The sequence below is a fragment of the Aythya marila genome (genome assembly GCF_965140915.1).
Source record: "Aythya marila genome assembly, chromosome: 3".
Taxonomy (NCBI): domain Eukaryota; kingdom Metazoa; phylum Chordata; class Aves; order Anseriformes; family Anatidae; genus Aythya; species Aythya marila.
This window is the reverse complement of record NC_139044.1, coordinates 44,481,415-44,500,965: the sequence shown is the minus strand read 5'-3', so window position 1 is coordinate 44,500,965 and position 19,551 is coordinate 44,481,415. Positions and strand designations below refer to the sequence as shown.

Below are 19,551 nucleotides of genomic sequence, written 5' to 3'. Positions count from 1 at the left end.
TTAAATTGTCCTTTCATGCCTCATTATGGTAATGAGAAAAGGACAGAGAAGGAATCAACTGAAAATAGATTTTTTTTTTTTTTTTTTATGGATTCTGTTTCTGATATAGATATTGTGGAGTTAAGGAAATTGAAAAGAAATGTTTATGTAGTGGCAGGAAATGTTAAAGTAGTGAGCAGAAGCCTTTGTAATTTTCTGCAGATTTGGCAGCTTGTTTCTGTAGAACACACTGAAGAAACAGCAATTCACATTTAAGCAAAATAAAAATATCAAAATTATTTTTAATCTTGAAAAATCCACATGTTGGGAGAAGTTGTGATAAGACACGGCACAACAACTAACAGAATTTGTGAAACAAGTGGCTAAAACATCTCCTGTTACCACACTAACACACTTATTATTATAACTTACATAATGTGGTGCTTGGTGTTTTAGATATGCTACAGACAAATGCACAGGTATGCAGTTGTTTTCAATATGATTTTCCCAGAAAAGCCACCTCTTTTTCTCCTCTAGGATATCACCTAGTAAACATTAATAAACACTTTAAATAGCCCATCAGAGAGTAATAAACATATTCTCTCATAAATAATGGTTTGCAGCATTATACCCTTCTACTGTTTAAGTATTTTTCTGTTCATGAAAATTAACTTGAGTCATTGAAATTCAGACCTTTTTTTTCAGGGAGAATTGCTTGTTAGCAGCAAGAACTGACTCAGGATTTTATACAAAACATGAAACTTCTCCACATTGTTTGTCATTAGCTGGAGTACCTTTCCAATTGACAGAAGATGAAATATTTCCACTGGTTATATGTAATGGACTGTGAAGGCATCTTGAACCAGAATGGGAAAGTATACTTGAAAATGAATGTTTAAAGGAAATAGGGAAGAAATGGAATAACAATGTGATGTATATTATATTTGAAGCAGGTTTTTAAACTCATTCTTTGTGGTGAACAAGAGTTTAACTTTGTCTTTCAAAAAAAAAAAAAACTTTCTCAAAGTAAGTAGGTGGTCTTGTAAAACTGTGAAATATACTTATTTTGTTACATGATTGAAATTTGCGTGTTGAATGACTACAGCTTATGAACCTGGAATAAAATAGAATTTGGGATAGAAACTGTAGGAAGGTTTATCAACCTACAAAGTATCCCAGGTGAGCTACGGCGTGGCTGGTGAACATGGTAGACTATCTTGAAAGGAGTTTTCAGCCGTGTTCAACTATTCTATTGAACGAACAAGCACAGAAAAAAAAAAAAAAAGTTGTTTATTATTATTATTAATATTAAATTTCATTATTTATTTATTTATTTATTATTGCCGTCAAGACAGATATAAAATAACTAAGTGCGTAAGAACAAGAGCGTAAACATAGTCTGTGAAAAGAAGAAGCTAGAGCATCAGTGCTTTCCTGCTTCTGGGAGGAAGGTAGTGCATAGAAAGTTTGACGTATTTTAATAACCGCTGTACTTATTCTGCTTTTATTGTAGCATAGATCCTTTTCCATACTGTTCATTTTATGAACTTCTGGCATCCATCTGTTACAGTTCCAGATCATAGTTTTCAGATTGTTTGGACAAACTGTCAGGCATTTTCTAAGTTAATGACATTTATCACTGGTTCTCTTGGGAAATGAACGTTGGTTAACCATGATTCTTCTGACATTACAAAGGCAATTATTCGCAACAGTATGGTAGCTCTGTGATAAGAGCTCTTAACCATCACAAGGCTACAGTTGAATCTTTCCAGTGCTCCTGTTGTAAATAATTGAAAGAAAAGTTTGAATGGTTCTCAGAGAGGAAATTACACAAAGGACTAATGTTCTGTTTCTGGAAAAATCAAGCAGGATTATAGGTAAACACTGTTTTGCAGTACTTTACGTAAGAACAGTATTCTCATAATGAAAACAAACAAGGAAATAGTAGTGGTGGCACAAATGGTTGTGTTAAAAGTATACAAAAATACTAAATCTGAGGAAATAACTTTCTTGATCAGTCAGTAAACAGATTGGCTGATAGCTGACCTGAAGATTGTTTGCCTTTGAGTAAGGAAGAGAAATAACAAACTATTATGCACTTTTGATGAATAAAATGAACAATCTGGATTCAGCAGATTTGTCATTTGGCATATACAAAACTAACAGGCCTACTGTCCATCACACTGATTTATATTATTTCCAGTTTGTCTATTATAATCTACCTTTTGTCTGGTTAATTTTTTCTGAAAAGTAATTTAGGACTACTGATAAATTCCTCTTCTTGGTATGATCTTCCATCTGTAGGAGAAGGGTAAGAAACCAAAGGTTGTAAGAAGGGGAAGTCCTTCCTGGAAATACCATAGGTTCCTCTATATGTTTTTTGGTGTTGAATGCCTGTGCTGCTGCTGCTCTTCAAAGGCATATTTTTTCATCACTAAAGTCTTCCAAGTTACAAGGCATTTCCCTTAGTATTTGGTATGAATCCTGCCTTTTTGTCTGTTCTTTCCAAGATTTCTGCCATAAAGGCCTTTTTAATCTTAAAACTTCCATTTCAGTTACTGTCACTGTCCCTTGTAAAGCCATAAGCCACTTTTGCAACCTGCCTCTGAAATCTGTCCCATATTACTGTGTCTCTCTACCTTTGAGACTTAGAATCAGAGAAACAACCAGGAAAAAAAAATAAAAATAAAAAAATAAAGACTTCATGCTTTTATTTTAGTGCTAAAATTCTACCTTGAGCAGTAGCTTCTTGAAAACTCTCCTTGGGAAGTCAGTCAGGAGCATGAAGTCCATTTATCTAGGTCTGTAACACCTGTTACCAAATCACCACAAAGCAGATTTTTTCCAGTGGCCCATGACTCTGGTTTTGAATCAGCAATTTTTTTCTGGTTGTTTCAATCAGTAGAAACTGGAGTTGCCCATAAATTAGGTGGCATTGTACATACTTACAGCTGAAACTGTCCTTATCTGCTTTTGCACTGGGAATTCTCCATCACACTGTCTCTGTGCTTTCTGTTACACTTTTATCTGGATGATCTGCCTATGTAGCCTCCAAATTTTCTAAACAAGTTTGAGAGGATGAAAATGTATTGTTCCTGTGGGTTAGCAAGAGGTAATCAGAATATATGAACATCTGCCAGATTCCGTTGCTAGTTTACAAAGATGTAAAATGAGAAAAGGTCTCAGGAGCTGATGGGATGATACCAAGGTTTATCAGTGTGAATGAGAAAAGAATTTACTGGATTTTAAAGAGGAGTAATGATTTCCTCCTCCCTTTCACCACAGCTGTTTCACCTTTTTTGCTCCCTTTTGCTTGATTATATACAAAATATAAAAAGTGATCAAGTTAAAAGTTATGTGCTTTCCAGCGTTGTTCTATTTTGTAAATCAGTAACAATCATAATCCAGATTTACCAAAGAAATTATTTATTTTGGCTACTCTAACAGGACGTTGGCTATGGATTTCCAGTTTATGACACTATAGCTATTTATGTGAAGGTTTTAATGTAAATAATTAACTATTTGTCTTTATTAAAGGATCTTTTCTCACTACACTGATTCTTTAATTATAGTTTATTATGTAAACACTAGTGTTTTGAGAACTATTCAATCTCTCATTATGTCCAGGGGCAGACAAAGACAAACCATGCAAATTTTATCATTTTGTCTAGCTGTCCTACCATATGAAACAAAATAATAATAAAATATCAACTAAAGAACTAACTAACTAAATAAATAAATTGTCTTATAGTCAAGTTAGCTTGTTTTTTAAACTTTTAACATACATTTTTACATATATTGGAATAAAATACAATGTTGTAGAAACCAGGCTATTGTATAGATGCAGTCATGTGCTGTTTAAAATATGAAGGTGATTAACTTCCATCGTCTTTTCCACTGCACCAGAAATCTTACTGTATTTGCTCAACCACATCTGCAAGAATCTGGTTTTAACTGAACAGATTTTCTTATTTATTGAAATTCCAATAACTTGAGATTTTCTTGTCATTCGTGTGTGTTTGTAGAGAGGTTATTGTTATCGACATTTTAGTTTTTCAAATATTTAAATTTTGTTCACTAGAGTACTTTGGAATTATGCAAACACTGTTTTATTAACCATCTAAGTTTCACATGATAGGAGACTGATTTTAAAAATCCTGGAGAAAGAAATAGCTTGAGTAAACAGTCTATCGCCTAATTTTTTATCTCCTACAGTGCCACATATACCAGTTTAAGAGTGATAAAAATTCATCAGCAGAGGTGTTTTACTAATTGGTGTGAAATGGCTGGCACTCTCAGTTCCTGGGGCTTCTGCTCTTTGCCCCTGGTTTCAGTTTCATATAAAGGCCAGGAACATGTATACATATAAGCTTTTCCCGCATTCAGAAGAGATCTGAGGCATACTGGTAGGGCAGAGATAAAAATGTATTACTTTTTCTTTGGGGTGTTAAGCCTCCAGAGCAAATGATATATCATCAATACCAGAAATACCAGGAAAGGAAGTGGAAGAATTTTCACCATACTAATATGTTTTTCCAAAATATAAAGAAAATAAACATTTATATGAATTATAAGGAATCCTAAGAAGTTGGGTTTCTACTGTTCCCTCTGAAAAGAATCAGTAGTTTAGGAACTGTGGAGTGGGGGAGAATTTTTTAAGATGGCAGAGAAAGTACTCGGCTATTTACAGATTATATCTAGTGTAGGAGTTGGGGTGTCAGGATAGTCTTATGACTGTATTATGTAGCAGGTGTATGAAAAGGAAACTAAAAGTCCTAAAAGTATACAGCATAAACCAACTTGGGCTATCTCAAGCCTCTTCAAATACATTCCTTATATAAATCAAATAAAGTTATAAAAACTAAAAAATTGTTCAATATTTCCAGTAGGTCTTTTCCACATGGCTTGTTTAGTATTTTTTCTTTTCATTCCAAAAGCATCATCATGTGATCAAGAACTTCAGTCAGCTCTAGAGGAAGCTAAACAACCCCAGAAAGACAATGTCTTCATTCCAGAGTGTGCTCAGGGTGGCCTTTACAAACCAGTGCAGTGCCATCCTTCTACAGGCTACTGCTGGTGTGTTCTCGTGGATACAGGACGTCCCATCCCTGGTACATCAACAAGGTAAGGGAATGCATGTTCAGTGCTCAAACCTGCAGTGAGTAGATGCCTTAATGTGCATGTAGTAATATGTAGTTTCCTATTGCTAATTGAATGATATCATGTAGATTTATTCCACTATAAAGATTGAAGTGAAATAATTCTAAGATCCATTGGCCATAAGTCCAGATGGCCAAAGACTGACACACTGCAATGCCATGGGCAGTATGCTCCCCAGATCCTTTATTTTATATTTTTACTTTCCATTCTTGCTATTTTATGCTGGGAAGCCAAGGCTTGAAGCAGATAATGAATCATCCCAGAGGAAACCTCACACCCCTTATCCTGAACATGGAAGAACCAAGTAAGATGGTCTATGACAGGAACCACATCCAGCCTCAGAAATGTTCAGTTATTTTTCCAGCAACCTCCTCAACTATTTCATATGACTTGCTTTGATGCAACAATTGCCTGGGAACCCATAGAGAGGAAGTATCGTTTTAGTGTGTTATTAATAGAAACTTGGAGTTCAGTCATGTCGGCTGAGCCGGATGCATGGTAAAGCATTGTGAGCCACATAGAGCAGATGTAGGCAAGGCAAATATCAGATTCCAAAGGATGTTATTTAGGCTGGTTATTGAGGTTTGGCCCTTGTAGTAATGTTATAGAAGCTCATACAAAGTTGGTGGGCAGTATGGGTATCTTGATGCAATTACAAATCTTTTCAATCTTAAGTAAAAATCATTTTTGATCATTTGCCTAATATTTATGAAAACTATCATAAGCCACTTGCTGCAATTTATTATATTCTTGGGAAGGAGCTTTCACATATTCTTCAAGTGCTGATTTACTTACTGATACCTGTTTACACCATAGTCTATACCAATTACAGTACTAGATTAAATGAGCATGGAATAGTTACCAGTAATCTACTGTTTCTGGCAAGCTGAGATCCGTAAATTGTCAAAATTAAATATTATAAAATTGGTCTAGAAAACCTAAGATAAGTACAGAGATTCCAGAGGTTCATTTCTATTCTTCCTCTGTTCTCCACTCCTACATTTGTTTACTGTTCCTTGTTTTTAGTGATCCTTCTTTGAACTATAATTTAAATCATTTTTTGGAGCCTTAGTTCTCATTCTCTAAGTTGAGTTGAGCATCCGTTTTTGCTGGTGAAGTAAAAGGACTTCTGCAGTTCTTAGGAGTGTCCATTTCATCTTGTCCTTTCACTGGAGATCATTGTGGAGAGTCTGATTCAGGCTTCTTTCTTTTCCCCACATCAAATATTGATACACATTGGTATAACTTCCCGGAGCCTTCTCTTCTCCAGATTGAACAGTCTCTGAACAGGCTCACTCAGACTCTCCACTCTCCTTCTTGTGTAAAATGCTCCAGTCTCAATCATTTTAATTGTCCTTTCCTGGACTCATGCCAGTATGTCTGTCTCTCTTGTCTGGCTGTCCCAGATCTGGATCCAGCACTCCAGATGTGGTTCACCAACGGTGAGTGGAGGGGAAAGGTCACCTCACTTGGCTTGCTGGATGCATACTTAATGATCCTTGTGGGTCCCTTCCAACTTGGATATTCTATGATTCTGGAACTACACAGTATCTCAGATGAGGGAGAAGAGGTGGCAGAGATTCTTTCACTGTGCTGCCTATCTTCAAAGTTAGAACACTGGCAAGTTGGATTCAATCTCATGATTTAGACACAATTCTTTTTGCCTCATGGCTTATACTGAAAATATCAGATGATTTGGCCTTGATAATTTCTAGTATGTTCAGCTTTGCCAGATTTATGGGGAGTCCTCAATGGAGAGTTTATGAAGTTCTGAGTAGAAGTGCTGAATTATATGGGTAACTAGAGTGCTTAATTTTATGAGTTTTATACTAAAAGAATGCATGGTAAATTTTGTCATCTACAGTCCTAGTAAACAAGCAGGTGGGATTCCTGTCTGGAGTTTAAGAGGAGTGTCTAGATCTCATTTCTAGGCAAGATTTATGTGGGATGGAATCCCATTAATTATTTTTTAGTTAAAAGTTCCTTTCAGTATATCCGTATTGATAAAATTAAACTTTCTCCCCTAGCAAGGGGAGATAGAGATCAGAATATGATGAAAAAGAAGCAGTTATCTTTTCTTTAATTCATAGAAAAGATGAACATGTGAGTCTTTCCGAGTTTAATGTCTCAGGGGCAAAGTGGTGTATGCTATCTTCCAGCTTCCCATTGCAAAAAAATAAATTAGATGAGTAGCTATTAAAACTCTACAGCAGGATCTGATAGTACTCATGGTAGAAAGATGGATGCATTGCATCTTGGAATCTTTGTTCTGCAAATCTGTATTGAATCACTAGGGGACAACAATGAAAGAATGCACATATCATGGAAACTCTTGCCAGAACAGCTTAGCATTTTGCATGTTGTTTGTTTTGAAAACATTCATGAGGATGAAATTTGTCATATAATCAGGCTATGAATACCACAATAATAAGTAGTCCTGTTAAATTAGACCCACAAAATGAAGGGAAGTTATTAATATTCATTGACCTTCTAATGCCCTGTGATCTGAGGCAAAGATAAATCACTTGTCAGTGAAGATATTCCAGAGAAAAATAATAATTCTAGAGTTAAAATAAAGATATGTGAATGAAGAACCATTCTAGGACGTGTAAAACAGCGAAACATAAAAGAAATATGTGATGATATGGTATAAAGCTGGATTTTATGAATGTCTAGAGGGAATATTCATTTGACTAAAAGGAATACATGCAGGATACAAACAACTGTTTTCCTGAAAATCTTACTAGTAGGATCTCTACCAGCTTGCTCCAAATACTTTCTGGACATAAGAGCCTCAACAGGGCCCTGAGTCTCTGTTCTTGCCTGTGACTTTTGAGCAACTAGGATCATAGGCAAAATAATTGTCAATCCACTTGCACAAGATTCTCTAGACTCAAAAAAAAAAAAAAAAAAAAAAAAAAAAAAAAAAAAGCAAATCAGCTACTTTATAAGGTTGCCCACACTGTGGAATTGTCTGCTTGATTGTCTGCTATTATGCATGCCTCAGTAACTCTCAGTGCTTCCAAGCAGACTGGTCAGAGGTATAAAGCAGCTGTCATAAGCCCTTGCTAACTCTAGATACATATTTGGTGCTTGGGAGTTTTTGAGTTTTAAAATTCTAAAGAGGAACTTCGTATGTCTTGACTACATTATTTTTACCTGACAGTGCTCCATTCTGATACACAATCTCTTTCCCACTCTTTCCCAATGAAAACTGAGTCAAGTGTGTTTTTCTTATCAGTTCTTAGTGTGGCTGTGTCTGCATGGCAAATTTCTGATGATTCACTTTGTCTTTCTTCAGTTGCTTCAAAGAACTAAAAGCATACTTTTTACATTACTGCACTTTAGCAGGTATTGTGATTTAATAGATTTATTTTATATATGGTGAGCTACATCTGTATCTAAAAAAATAGAAGCTGAAAGAGTAGAAGAGGAGAGATGAAATAAAGCGTAGGCATGGAGCAGTAACAACGGAAGAGGACAAGGGGAATGCAGAGTTAGGTATCAGATTAATCAGGGACCAGGCTGGTTGCCAGATACTGCATTAGTGAGTATTGCTCAGAGATTTCCCTTTCACTCTTTTCTTGTCTGATTGAAGTGGTCATCCATCAGGTATCTAAATCCCAACCATGCTATCAAAGCAGCTTCTATTTCCACCGTTCTCTATGGAAAGGAAAGTGTCTGTGGCTCTCATGTTTGTGAAACAACACCATACCTTCTTGCAGCAGCCAAAATTAGATGGAGCTGTGGGCAGTTTCATCAAGTGGGAAAAAAATTAAGCACTCAAAGGAAAAAAAAAGATAAGTTTTCATCCTGACTGGTAATTAAAATCTGAACACTTCCGTGTTGTTTTTAGGGGCAGTCTGGTCTAACCCCAAGACATAACCACAGTCTAACACTTTAAAAAACAATATATTGTTAAAAAAAATCACATTAGTATATTTTGATTAGACATTTTAGTATGCCTCTCAGTAAATATGATTTTGGGGAATCTAGAATGGGAGCATTTCAAAGAAAGATGACCAGTTACATAAGGTATGAAAGAACCTAGATTGAATTAATAGGTATGTATGTGCACATGCATATATATGGACACAAGTCATATTAACTTAGGCCTGAAATTTCTCTAAAATGCTGTACATTAAATTCTGCACCTTCAAGCTACTGAGAAGAATGAGAAAATAACATCTCAGATTGTGTTAAACTGAGTGAAAAACTACCATGCAATAATAGTGGGATTGTAAGAAACAGAAAAACTCAGCAGTAAATGCTCCTATGCCTTCAGTCTTGCAAGAATGAAATTGCAAGTGATGTTGATACTAAATATTTTTTGAAACAACAAATATAGGGTTTCTTGTTACAGGCTAACAATTTAGCTTTAAGTAAACATAATACGAAGAAGAGAGGAACCAGCATACTCATGTAGCAGGTGAAGAATCAGTCTTTTCCACAACCAATTTCAAGCTATTTTAGTCCAATTCACATCTTTCCAGAATCCCTATCAGTTTTTTCCTCTTGTTTGAAATGTTAGCTGTTCACAGTTAGCCCTTCTTAAACTAACATTCGCTTTGGAGAGGATACAGTGGTAAATGCACTTAGTGCTGCAGTATTAACTAACTACAGTACCTGCCTTGCTGTGAAGTTGCTTTTGTGGTGTTTTACATTTACAGAATGAATAGTGAGTCAGATGCCAAAATTTATTATGCTGCTTATAGCTTTTTGATCTTGCACGTGGGAGGAGACTCATCTTTACTATTATTATATTTTTATTATATATTATTTTATGGCAATCCCCCATAGTTTTCTTCTTCCTCAGTTTTTCTCCCTGTAAAACGGACTTTGGAATAGATAATAATTACTCAGTTTGGTATCAACCATAGGAAAATAAACATGTTCTGGCTTCCTTGAGGGAAGTGGAAAACAGGCAGATAAATCTGCATTGCCTCTTCTGAATAAGAAATCAGTTTCTTCCCTGAAAAAAGGAGGAAAAAAGTTTAATTTGAACTACAAAATTGGAAATAAATTAGTTCTAAGTTAACTATGGCTGGTTTTTATTCTCTCCCTGTTTCTTCATTAGGTATGAACAACCTAAGTGTGATAACAGTGCCAGAGCTAACCCAACCAAAACGAAGGATTTGTACAAAGGACGCCAGCTTCAAGGTCAGTGAAACAGATATATTTGATTTCATGCATTCCAGTGTTTTGTTTTGTCACTGCAGTAACTTATAAAGCAATTCCTTACCTTGTATCTAAACAGTTTATCTTTTAGATATTGCTAAATTGAATTGCCACTGACTGAAGGTTTTGGCTTTGGAATGGTATGGTCTTAGGATATTGTCAGAGAAAGTAAGAAACTTTTTTTTTTTTTTTTTTTTAGTTTAGTGTTTAAAAGGCAGTCACAGCTACTCACATTATTTCTTACTGTTTTCACACCAGAAAAGTCAGCAAAATCCTTCAGAAATCGACCTTTATCTTCAGATCTATGTAAAATATGTATCTACTTACAGTTTTTGAAGAGCTAACCCTTCAATTTACCTCAGGAAAAATAATTATTATTATTCTCTGTTGTAGGAACACTATTTATTGATGAGATTTTTTTTTTCTGACTTTTTATGACTGTGAGACACCTTATTTCTGGGTAGCTGAGCTATATAGAAGTCAGTAGATTTGATTCTTTTTTGAATTGGTCTTTTAAGGCCAATGAGGTTTAGTATGTTTTAGTGATATTGCATGTAATGAGAAAATTATGACTCACTGTCAGCTATTGTAAAGAATCAGAAACAAGCAAATGATTTCAGCAGATTTTATGTGTCATGAGAAATATTTTAGTTTAGCCACCCAAAGGAATGTATAGGCAATAATTTTGAACTGATCATGTCCACTAGTGTTGAAACTCATCTTGAATGAAGCAGACGTTAATGTTTTCTGTCATGAAACAAATGTAATTACAAGGGATAATATGAAAAGAAGTAAGAAACGTGAAAGATGTGTTATTATACCATATATAGTTATATGTTGTGTTCTATGCAGAAATAAGTCACTCATAGCATTAGCCATAAGCCATCCTATTGCTATCAATTAAAAAATGCCAAGCATGACCCATAGACATAGCTATCTAGGTATGATGGGACATACAGACAGGAACTGGACTGTCAAGATAGACAAGGAAACACTCATGCAATTTTAGACACACCTATTATTTTCTGGATTTCATCTAGAACAAAGCCTTTGCTTTGTTTAGATAAACAAGGCAAGGTCTAGAGGTGCTGTTGTTCCTCTGAGACCATGAAGAAGACAAACAGCTGTTTTCCTCAGTGACAACTTTGCACAAGGACAAATAGGTACAAACTACACTGAACGTATGTCACTTGGAAATTGCAAAGTGTTTTCCAATGATTAGAGCAGTGAGGCAAGTCTTCTAAAGGACTAGTAATGGGGCAGAAACTCTGGTTACGTTTTAGGTAGCTCTTGATCAGTTTATGAGAGAGGCAGTGGGAAGGAGAGGGGCATGGCTGAGATACTTGCTCTGCATTGTCTCTTATTGCTTAAAATACTGAATATACACGCAAAGAGATGAAAAGCTGCTTTACCCTAAAAATTGACTTGGGAGTATGAATTTCACAGATCTTTCCAAACTGTCTCAATTTCTTTTCATTTGCAAATAAGAGCCTGAACATGCTTGACATGCAGTTGTGCTGTTTAGCTCTTCACAGAGTTCAGCAAGAGCCATGTGTACCACATAAATCCTCAGATGTGTGAAATCTAATGGTAAATACACCTCTGTTGACAGTCAGATTGATGATCTTTATTCACCATTTCATCAGCCAGTACTTGCTTACTGAAATTACTTACTGCTGTTGTAACATCAGAGAAGTTAGCAGGTATTTCAGGGATAATTTGGGATATATTTTACAGTCCTAACTCCATGAAACCCAATGCAAAGCTGACCACTAATTTCTGTGGAAATAAGATCAGGCCTGTTCTTCCTACGTACTCTAGTAACCTCCAACAATTTCTGTCAAAACAGCACTTGTATAGTTATAGGCTAGTATAATTACTTGATTTAACGTGTGCCTTTTTCTGTGTGAAAAGAACATAGACTCAGAAGAGAGTATAACAGAGTCAAAACTCAAGAAACAAGTTTGGCACTTAGTTCTGTAAAAGACATGACTTGTTGGTCACGTCTACCTTTAAAAAAAAAACACCTGAAAAAGTATTTGATTTTATTTGATTCTCAGAGGCAGGATGGGAAGGTGAAGATGAGTAGGTGTTTTGAAACACCTACTTCTTATCCAAACCAATAGTGCTTTTAAGCAGTACAGTAATAAAGATTTATCCCGAGTCAGGATACTTTACTGAGGAAGCAATTAACAAGAACTTTCCATGCTGTAAGCTCTTTCCTGATCATTTCATTTTTGTTAAGTTAGGCAATGGTCTTTTGATTATCTCTTTTCACTTCCAGTATTTTGCACTATGTGATCTTTAGTCCAACAAACCTTTGCAGCAGTGTGAGCTAATAGCTATCATAAATTTTATCCATGATACTGATTTTATCGCCAAAGTGATTTTATTGCAAATTTTTTTTTTTTTTAGTTTTTAGTTTGCTTACCCTCGAATAACCTTTGGCTTCCAAATGCTTTAAATTAGTTTAAAATAAAGCAAATACCAAAATTTCTTAACATTTCCTAAATAGTTAGGAGCTATCTAGAAAAACCTTCTTCTACACTGCAGCAGCAAAAAGTACGTACCTATAGAAGTAATGGAAGGAGGAGCTTGCTTCACAGTTGAAGCTGTGTTAGATGTGTTTATTGTTCTTTCACTCTCTTAAGGTTTTCTCTTTTCCCTCTCTCAGCTAGTCTATTAAATACTCAAGATGTCATCACTCACTTGACAAATTTCTCTCTTATCAGCATAAAATGCAAACACTACATTAAGTAAAAATGAATTGAGTTTACCTTAGATAGTTATTTTGAAAAGAGGATGTGGAAAGAGGATCTTGCACAAATATAGCTAGTTGTTAACAAGTAACAGGTAAAATCATACAAATGGTTGAGGCAATTCTACTTTTTAATAGGAATGAACCACTGTTGCTCAAAGTTTCTTTACTTTAAGCAGTGTTGCAAAGGCATGTTTTCATTTGTGTTGTCTACATTTAAGTACAGCATCTAATTGTTGAGTGGTGCCAGGACTGAATAAAATTTGTAGGTTAACCGTGTGCTGACTTTCAAGGAATAATACATTTTTGAAAGGATGGGTTTGTTTGATTTGCAGCTTATACCCACAAAAATGTAGTAGCCCTGGGTAAAACCACTGTGACTGCTTGCTGTGTAAAACTAGAAAGATTTTGAAATAATTACTTTATTAGTCTGAATGATCTTAAATAGGATAAGATACAATGATACATCCTCAGGTGGATTAAATTGGCATAGTTCTGCAGTTACACTAATTTATACCACCTGAAAACTTGAACCTCCTACATGTTAAGCCAAATATTTTTAGCAATAATTTGCAAATAAAACACAGTGCAGTTTTTTGCAAACACTGATACCTTGTTAAGGCAAAATTGTAGAATGTAATGGCCCATTGGAGTTTATGGCAAAATTCCCACTGATTTAAACTGAGTTGTGAGTATATCCTCACATCCTGAGAGCAATTTAATATAAAACATCTAACATTGAAGGCTAATCTAATGTTTTTTTAAGAATGATCCAAGCCACCTGTATCTGTTAGATTGGGCTGGAAGTTGAATAATAATAATTCTTCCCATAAGATTTCTAGTCTTCTATTTTTTTTTCCTATTTTATTTATTTATTTATTTATTTTAAAGCCAAAGAATCTTTCTGATTCTTTCTGATAAAGCTGACGTTACTTGTGGTTTTAGTTCTGTTTAGAAACTAGTTATTCTTAGATAATGAAAATGAACTCAGAAAGGAGTATAGTGAAAGTCTCACACTGGACAAGTTTTTTTACTTTTCTCACAGTGTTTTCAAATGTTTCTATTTTGACCTTTTGTTCTCCACTGTGTTATACAGTAAAATGGAATGAGCTGTGATGAGCCTGACATATTGTGATATGTGATGAGCTGACATATTCATCTGTAATCTTTAATGCTTTATTTCAGACTTTTGAATGACTGGTGTGTTAAACCGAAAATCAGTTTTCTGCAGAAGCTGTTTGAGAGCATTTAAAAGGATATACTATGAAGGCTAGTTAAAGCTAAGTCTATAGGATGATGGAGTAAGATGTAGGTGCTGCTGTGTTTTTATGAACTCGTAAGTAGTAGTAGGTCAAATTCTGCCAAGCTGGGGAAATATCACTTTTTAGAACTGAATCTATACTGTCTGGGTGAAAGAGTTATATATATTCTGTAATTTTAATAGGTGAGAATAATGTCAGGAAAACATCAGTTTAGTGAAGCTGATGGACTTTTCTGAGCAAAAAATTCTAAATAATTTAAAATTGTACTTCAGGTCATCTGGTGTTTATTTAATTTCTCTGCTTAATTTAGTAACATGTATTGTATTTGTTGGAGAGAAGATGTGGGATATTGCCAAAAAATAAGGAAAATTCTTATGCAAATTTCATGTAAAACTATCTGTGAGAAGACTTTCCCATGTGCATGGGGTGGTCTCTCCTAGGGAACACTAGGGGATTCCATATGTTGGGAGTTACATTTTATATTACTGTTTATTTCTAAATTCTTAATAATATGTACAACATAAAAGTAACGCATTTCTTAATCTAGTCATTCTATCAAACTTTGAAATTCTTGAATCGTGTTGAGCAGATGACTTCCCTGTAGATTGGGTCTTCCAAACTAAGGTCTGCCTCAAATTAGCAAGGTACACAACAAAATTAGGCAGAGGGAATTGAAGTCAAGCATTTAAACTCATATCACTTAAAGTGTATTCTAGGTAACATACTTCAGTGTTTTCTTCACTGAGTGCCACAGACAACATGTAGGCATATGAATGTTTCTGTACCCAGGAGGGAAATCTCTAGTTTTGGAGCCCATACGTATAAGTAAGGTACGACTCTGTTCTGTCTCAGGGTGGTGTAGGCTAAGAGGATGATGGCTCCTGACCATGACCAGTCTTTGCAGAAGGCAGATCCTGACCACAGAGAGACTTGTGAGGTCACTTAGGTTGTAAGAAGTGAAGTTCTCATACCTGCTAGCCCTCCTAGAGGGACCTTAGATCAGTGTTCTCCAAATTTAAATACATTATTAAATATACACAAAAACATACACAAAAATAGAAATTAGAGAAGGATGAGATTAAAATGACATAAACAAAATTTCAATTAAAAAAAATATATTTATTAGTGGTATTTTTTTTTTCCTGCACCCCAATTGATTCTTTTGCAAAGCCCCTGGGGAGTGCACACAGCATTTTGGAGACCACTGCCTTAGACAATGGGTAACTTATGTGTTCATAAAGCTAGTCTTGCCTCTGTTTTAAGCACCTGGAAGAAAGGGATTTGTCTATGCAAGGGAGTAAGACATGATAGTGTAAAGGGAGCGTGACAGACTATTCAGCTAATTTGCCTCAAGGGCAAATATTTTTCTTATTAGAAAAGTATGCATCAAATGTAAGAAAGATCTATTTTAAACTCCACTGTGTGTGAGGGCCAGAGAAACTTTGGACAATCCTTATATAGTTATATAAGGATATATAGTTATAATTTGGATAACCCTTAGTATAGTTATAGTGTATTGTTAACCTGGGAATTATTCTTGTTACCAAGACCTGACATTAGAAATATAAGTGAAAAAAATTGAAAAGTATTATGGGAAATGTGATTTTGCCACCACAACATTCTTTAATTTGAAATACCATTATCTTTTGTGAACCAAAAATAAAGAAACCCAAATGACTGGAAGACACACTAGCATGAAAGAGGGACACAATGTCAAGCTGGATTTTCAGTCTTAACTGGGTTTCTATGGTTTTGTGGCTTTATGTCAGACCATTAATTTTGTTTATCTTTCATTTTGGTTTGTTTAAATTTCTTGTTTTCTTTACTGCAGTATGTTTTTTAAAGTTCCTATAGTTGTGATACTTCCTCTCTATACAAAAGGATAATTTGGGAGGGCAAACTGTAGATTGGAAATGACAGTGCTATATACACTACAACTGTAATACAATCTACTACAATCTACTGACTTGGATGAATGTGCAGACTCAGTAAGTCCATATACTAAGAGTCCTGAAAATGTCATTTTTTATTAAAAAATAAATAAATAAATCTTTACTTCTACATATTTTCTTTTCCTGAGATGCTGTTCTCAATTAACCCAGCTAGAATCCAGCAAAAAGCATCAGTTGCATTGAAGTTCCAGTAGATTTCTACTGGTGAAATAAGATTAGCATTTCACTCTTATTTTTTCTTTCCTGGTAATTTTGCAGCTCTCCAAAAAGCCTCACTTCAGATGTTTCACATTAATTTTTTTGATCCTACAGCATTTCTGTAAAAAGATGAGTATTTTGGGGTTTTGATATCACTAAGAAGTATCTGAAAGGTTTCTGTTTTTAGTAGTTGAGGTTTATTCAGTGGCAAAATAAGTGTCCAAATTAACAAAATTGTCATCTTTGCTTGCATTGTGAGCCAGATTTTGAATTCTCGAATTGGACAAAGTATGGATCACTGCCCTTCCTCCTTGCAACACCAAACCAAAAAACTGCTTTACATCCAGTGCCTAAGGTCTGCCGATCACTGTGTTTGTACTCTGTCGGTCTGTGGTTTAAGGCGTGCTATGAATTTTAAGATTTTACTTAATTAAAATGTCTTGATGTATGTCTCTTGTACAGTCAGTCAATTTACTTATGAACAAGAAAAATCCCTTAGAACTCTTGGGTAAATACAGTTTTGTTGAATTCACAGTTTTTGTTTTTTTTTTTTTCTTTCTTTTTTTTTTTTTTTCTGGTTTCACAGTCTACTACTGACTCAGTTCACAGCTATTGTTTTGTCCTATGGATCTTCATAAACTTAGTTTAATTTTTGCATTTAAACATTTGCTCCCAAAAATCATGCATGAAAGCTATTTAACTCATATCATTTATTTCACATCCATGTGTTTGTTAAGAGAAAGGCAGTTTTTCTAACTGCTCAATTTTCTCCTTATTGTAATGGCTTTATTTACTGTTCCAATGGGATATTCAGCACTGACGCTGAACAGTTTATACTTTGTGGAGCAAAACTCATGATTTAAATTATGGGTGAATTGTGTGTGGATAATTACAGTTTGCTTTTGGTTGTTGGCTCTGCGTCTTCTTTTTCCAAAGTTAAAGAGAATTAATCAGAAATGCTCAAACCACGATGATGCAAGACCCACAGCCAAACAGCTATCATATAAAGTGACTTAGTTCAAAGACATCCTTTTAAAAAAAGAAAGTGATAGAGGCTTAAATTGCTTTTCCTTTTGAGGTATGTTTCACTATACTGTTACAGTTACTCTGCCTCTGACCTGAGCACCTCAGATTTTGAAAAGTACCAGACTGATTCCTGGCCAAAATATTGAGGTCCCACTGCTGGTCTACCTGATCTTGCTTACTGTAGTTTCATATTGTTCTTTGTTTCCTCTATGGAGTCTAGTGCTGGTACCGAGTAGAAAATAGTCTTATCTTACCACACATTCTTAGATGCTTAAATTATTAAAAATTTGCTTGTTTTTAAAAGTATTGATTAAATAATTGAGTTTTTCTGATTATAACATGGATTATATGCCTTCCTTCCCATGAGCTTCAAATTGTTAGGTCAATTGGTATGTAACTTTCTCCACTGAGCTGAGATTTAAATGGATTATATTTTTATGATGTAAACATCTTTTTGGCTGGATGAGCTAATATTTAAAATATCCCCTTCTGTTATCAGATATTTAAGCTTTGGGTTGCCTAGTCTGAAGTCCACGAGTTAAAAAAATATTTGAAGTTTCTGGCTGATTTGGCTGAGTCTGTAGCTATCATGCTGAGCCCTTTACAGCTTTATTTACTAAGAGATACTTGCCCAAAACGCTCTATACTAAGACCTGCTTAGTTAAATGCTATAACTGTGATCAGGAATTGTCAATGCAAAGCTGGTGCAAACCTCCACAGCAGTGATGGCAGAACTGAGTAAGCACATGGATGAAGGTCTGCCTGGAGCCTGGCTCCTCCTGCAGCAAGGGTGGGAGAGGTGATGCTTAACTTTGAGATGCTGAGGGGTGCTGCAGGGCCAGCCTTGCTCCCATAATGCTGGGGAATGCTTACTTCCCTTTCCAAAGCAGTAGCCATGTCTTCTAAGGTATGAGGCTGTAGGAGGAAGCCCAACTTCTTCCTGCATCTCAAGATAGCCTAAGCTATCTGGAGTGGCCAGATATCTTTCCACTACCAGAGGCTTCATTTAGGTCAGTGACAGCTCGGTGAAAGACCCTTTCCACATATCAAAGTCCATTACAGTTATCCTGTGCTGGAAGCTTGAGCATCATCTGTGGGGGATGCTCACCAGGCAAAGATTCGGTTGTCAAAGAAGAGATCTGAGTGACTGTAGAGCAGTAAGGTTCATACAACACCAGGGCATCCGATGGATGGGGTGAGGGGTACAAAGCACAGACTGGTATTGCATGTGCTGACTGAGTAAGGGTACCCACGCTGTAACACAAAGAATTATTTAGCAATGACTAGTGGTAGCTTAGGGAGGACATTGGGCTAAGGCAGGACTTTTTAATGACTGTGTGTATCTACTGGTCAGACCTCCTTGTGAAGAGGGAGTTCTGCTGTAATTAGTCCTGTATTTGCTGACACCACTGCAATAACTTCAGAGCAGCAGAGCACAGAGGATTCTGTCTCTTTAACCTACAACAGTCTTCTTGGGCTTTTGGATTTAGTAACTTAAATATTATTACCCTATTGTCTGACTACATGATTATATTGTAGTCTCCCAGTAGGCAGCTTTGTTCCAGAGGAAAGAAGGCCTGTGAGTTATTTTTCAAGGCTCTGCAGATCACATTTATTTCCTGTACAGTCCCTTCTGTCCATCTCCCCATCCTGTCTTTAATTACTAATGGTCTGGTAACAGTTAGTCACATTTCTTTATTCTTGCCTCAATTTGTATTTATTTCTTAATGAAAGAATGTCTTCCCCCCAACCTAAAAATTATTAATAAACAAATACTAGTATCTGGAAGAAAAAAAAAAAAAAAAAGCTCAAACACATAACTAAAGAACAGCCTTAGCTTCCAGTTATGAGTGAGTTTGTCCAAAAAAATTACAGTGGAAACATTTGAGCTACTAGTAAAGTACCAGTGAAAGACACAGCTGTGTCACAGCTAGCAAAAGAGAAAACCTGGCTAATTAAAGGTGATGCTACTGGCTCAGCAATAGCATTTCATTCATTGCTGTATTTAATATTAACCTATAATTTAATGTTTATTTTA

General features: G+C 35.5%; 1 protein-coding gene across 7 annotated transcripts in view; it reads left to right on the top strand.

Annotated features, from left to right (window-relative positions):
- The window catches only part of SMOC2 (SPARC related modular calcium binding 2), a 145,415-nt gene that overhangs the window by 97,117 nt on the left and 28,747 nt on the right, over positions 1–19,551 (top strand). For 5 of the 7 annotated variants that reach the window (XM_082755640.1, XM_082755639.1, XM_082755638.1 and 2 more), the window contains exons 8-9: positions 4,893–5,103; positions 10,217–10,299. In XM_082755640.1, coding sequence (XP_082611766.1) covers positions 4,893–5,103; positions 10,217–10,299 — 294 coding nt within the window. The remainder of the gene's footprint in view (positions 1–4,892; positions 5,104–10,216; positions 10,300–19,551) is intronic. The other 2 variants (XM_082755641.1, XM_082755637.1) reach the window with 1 other exon arrangement.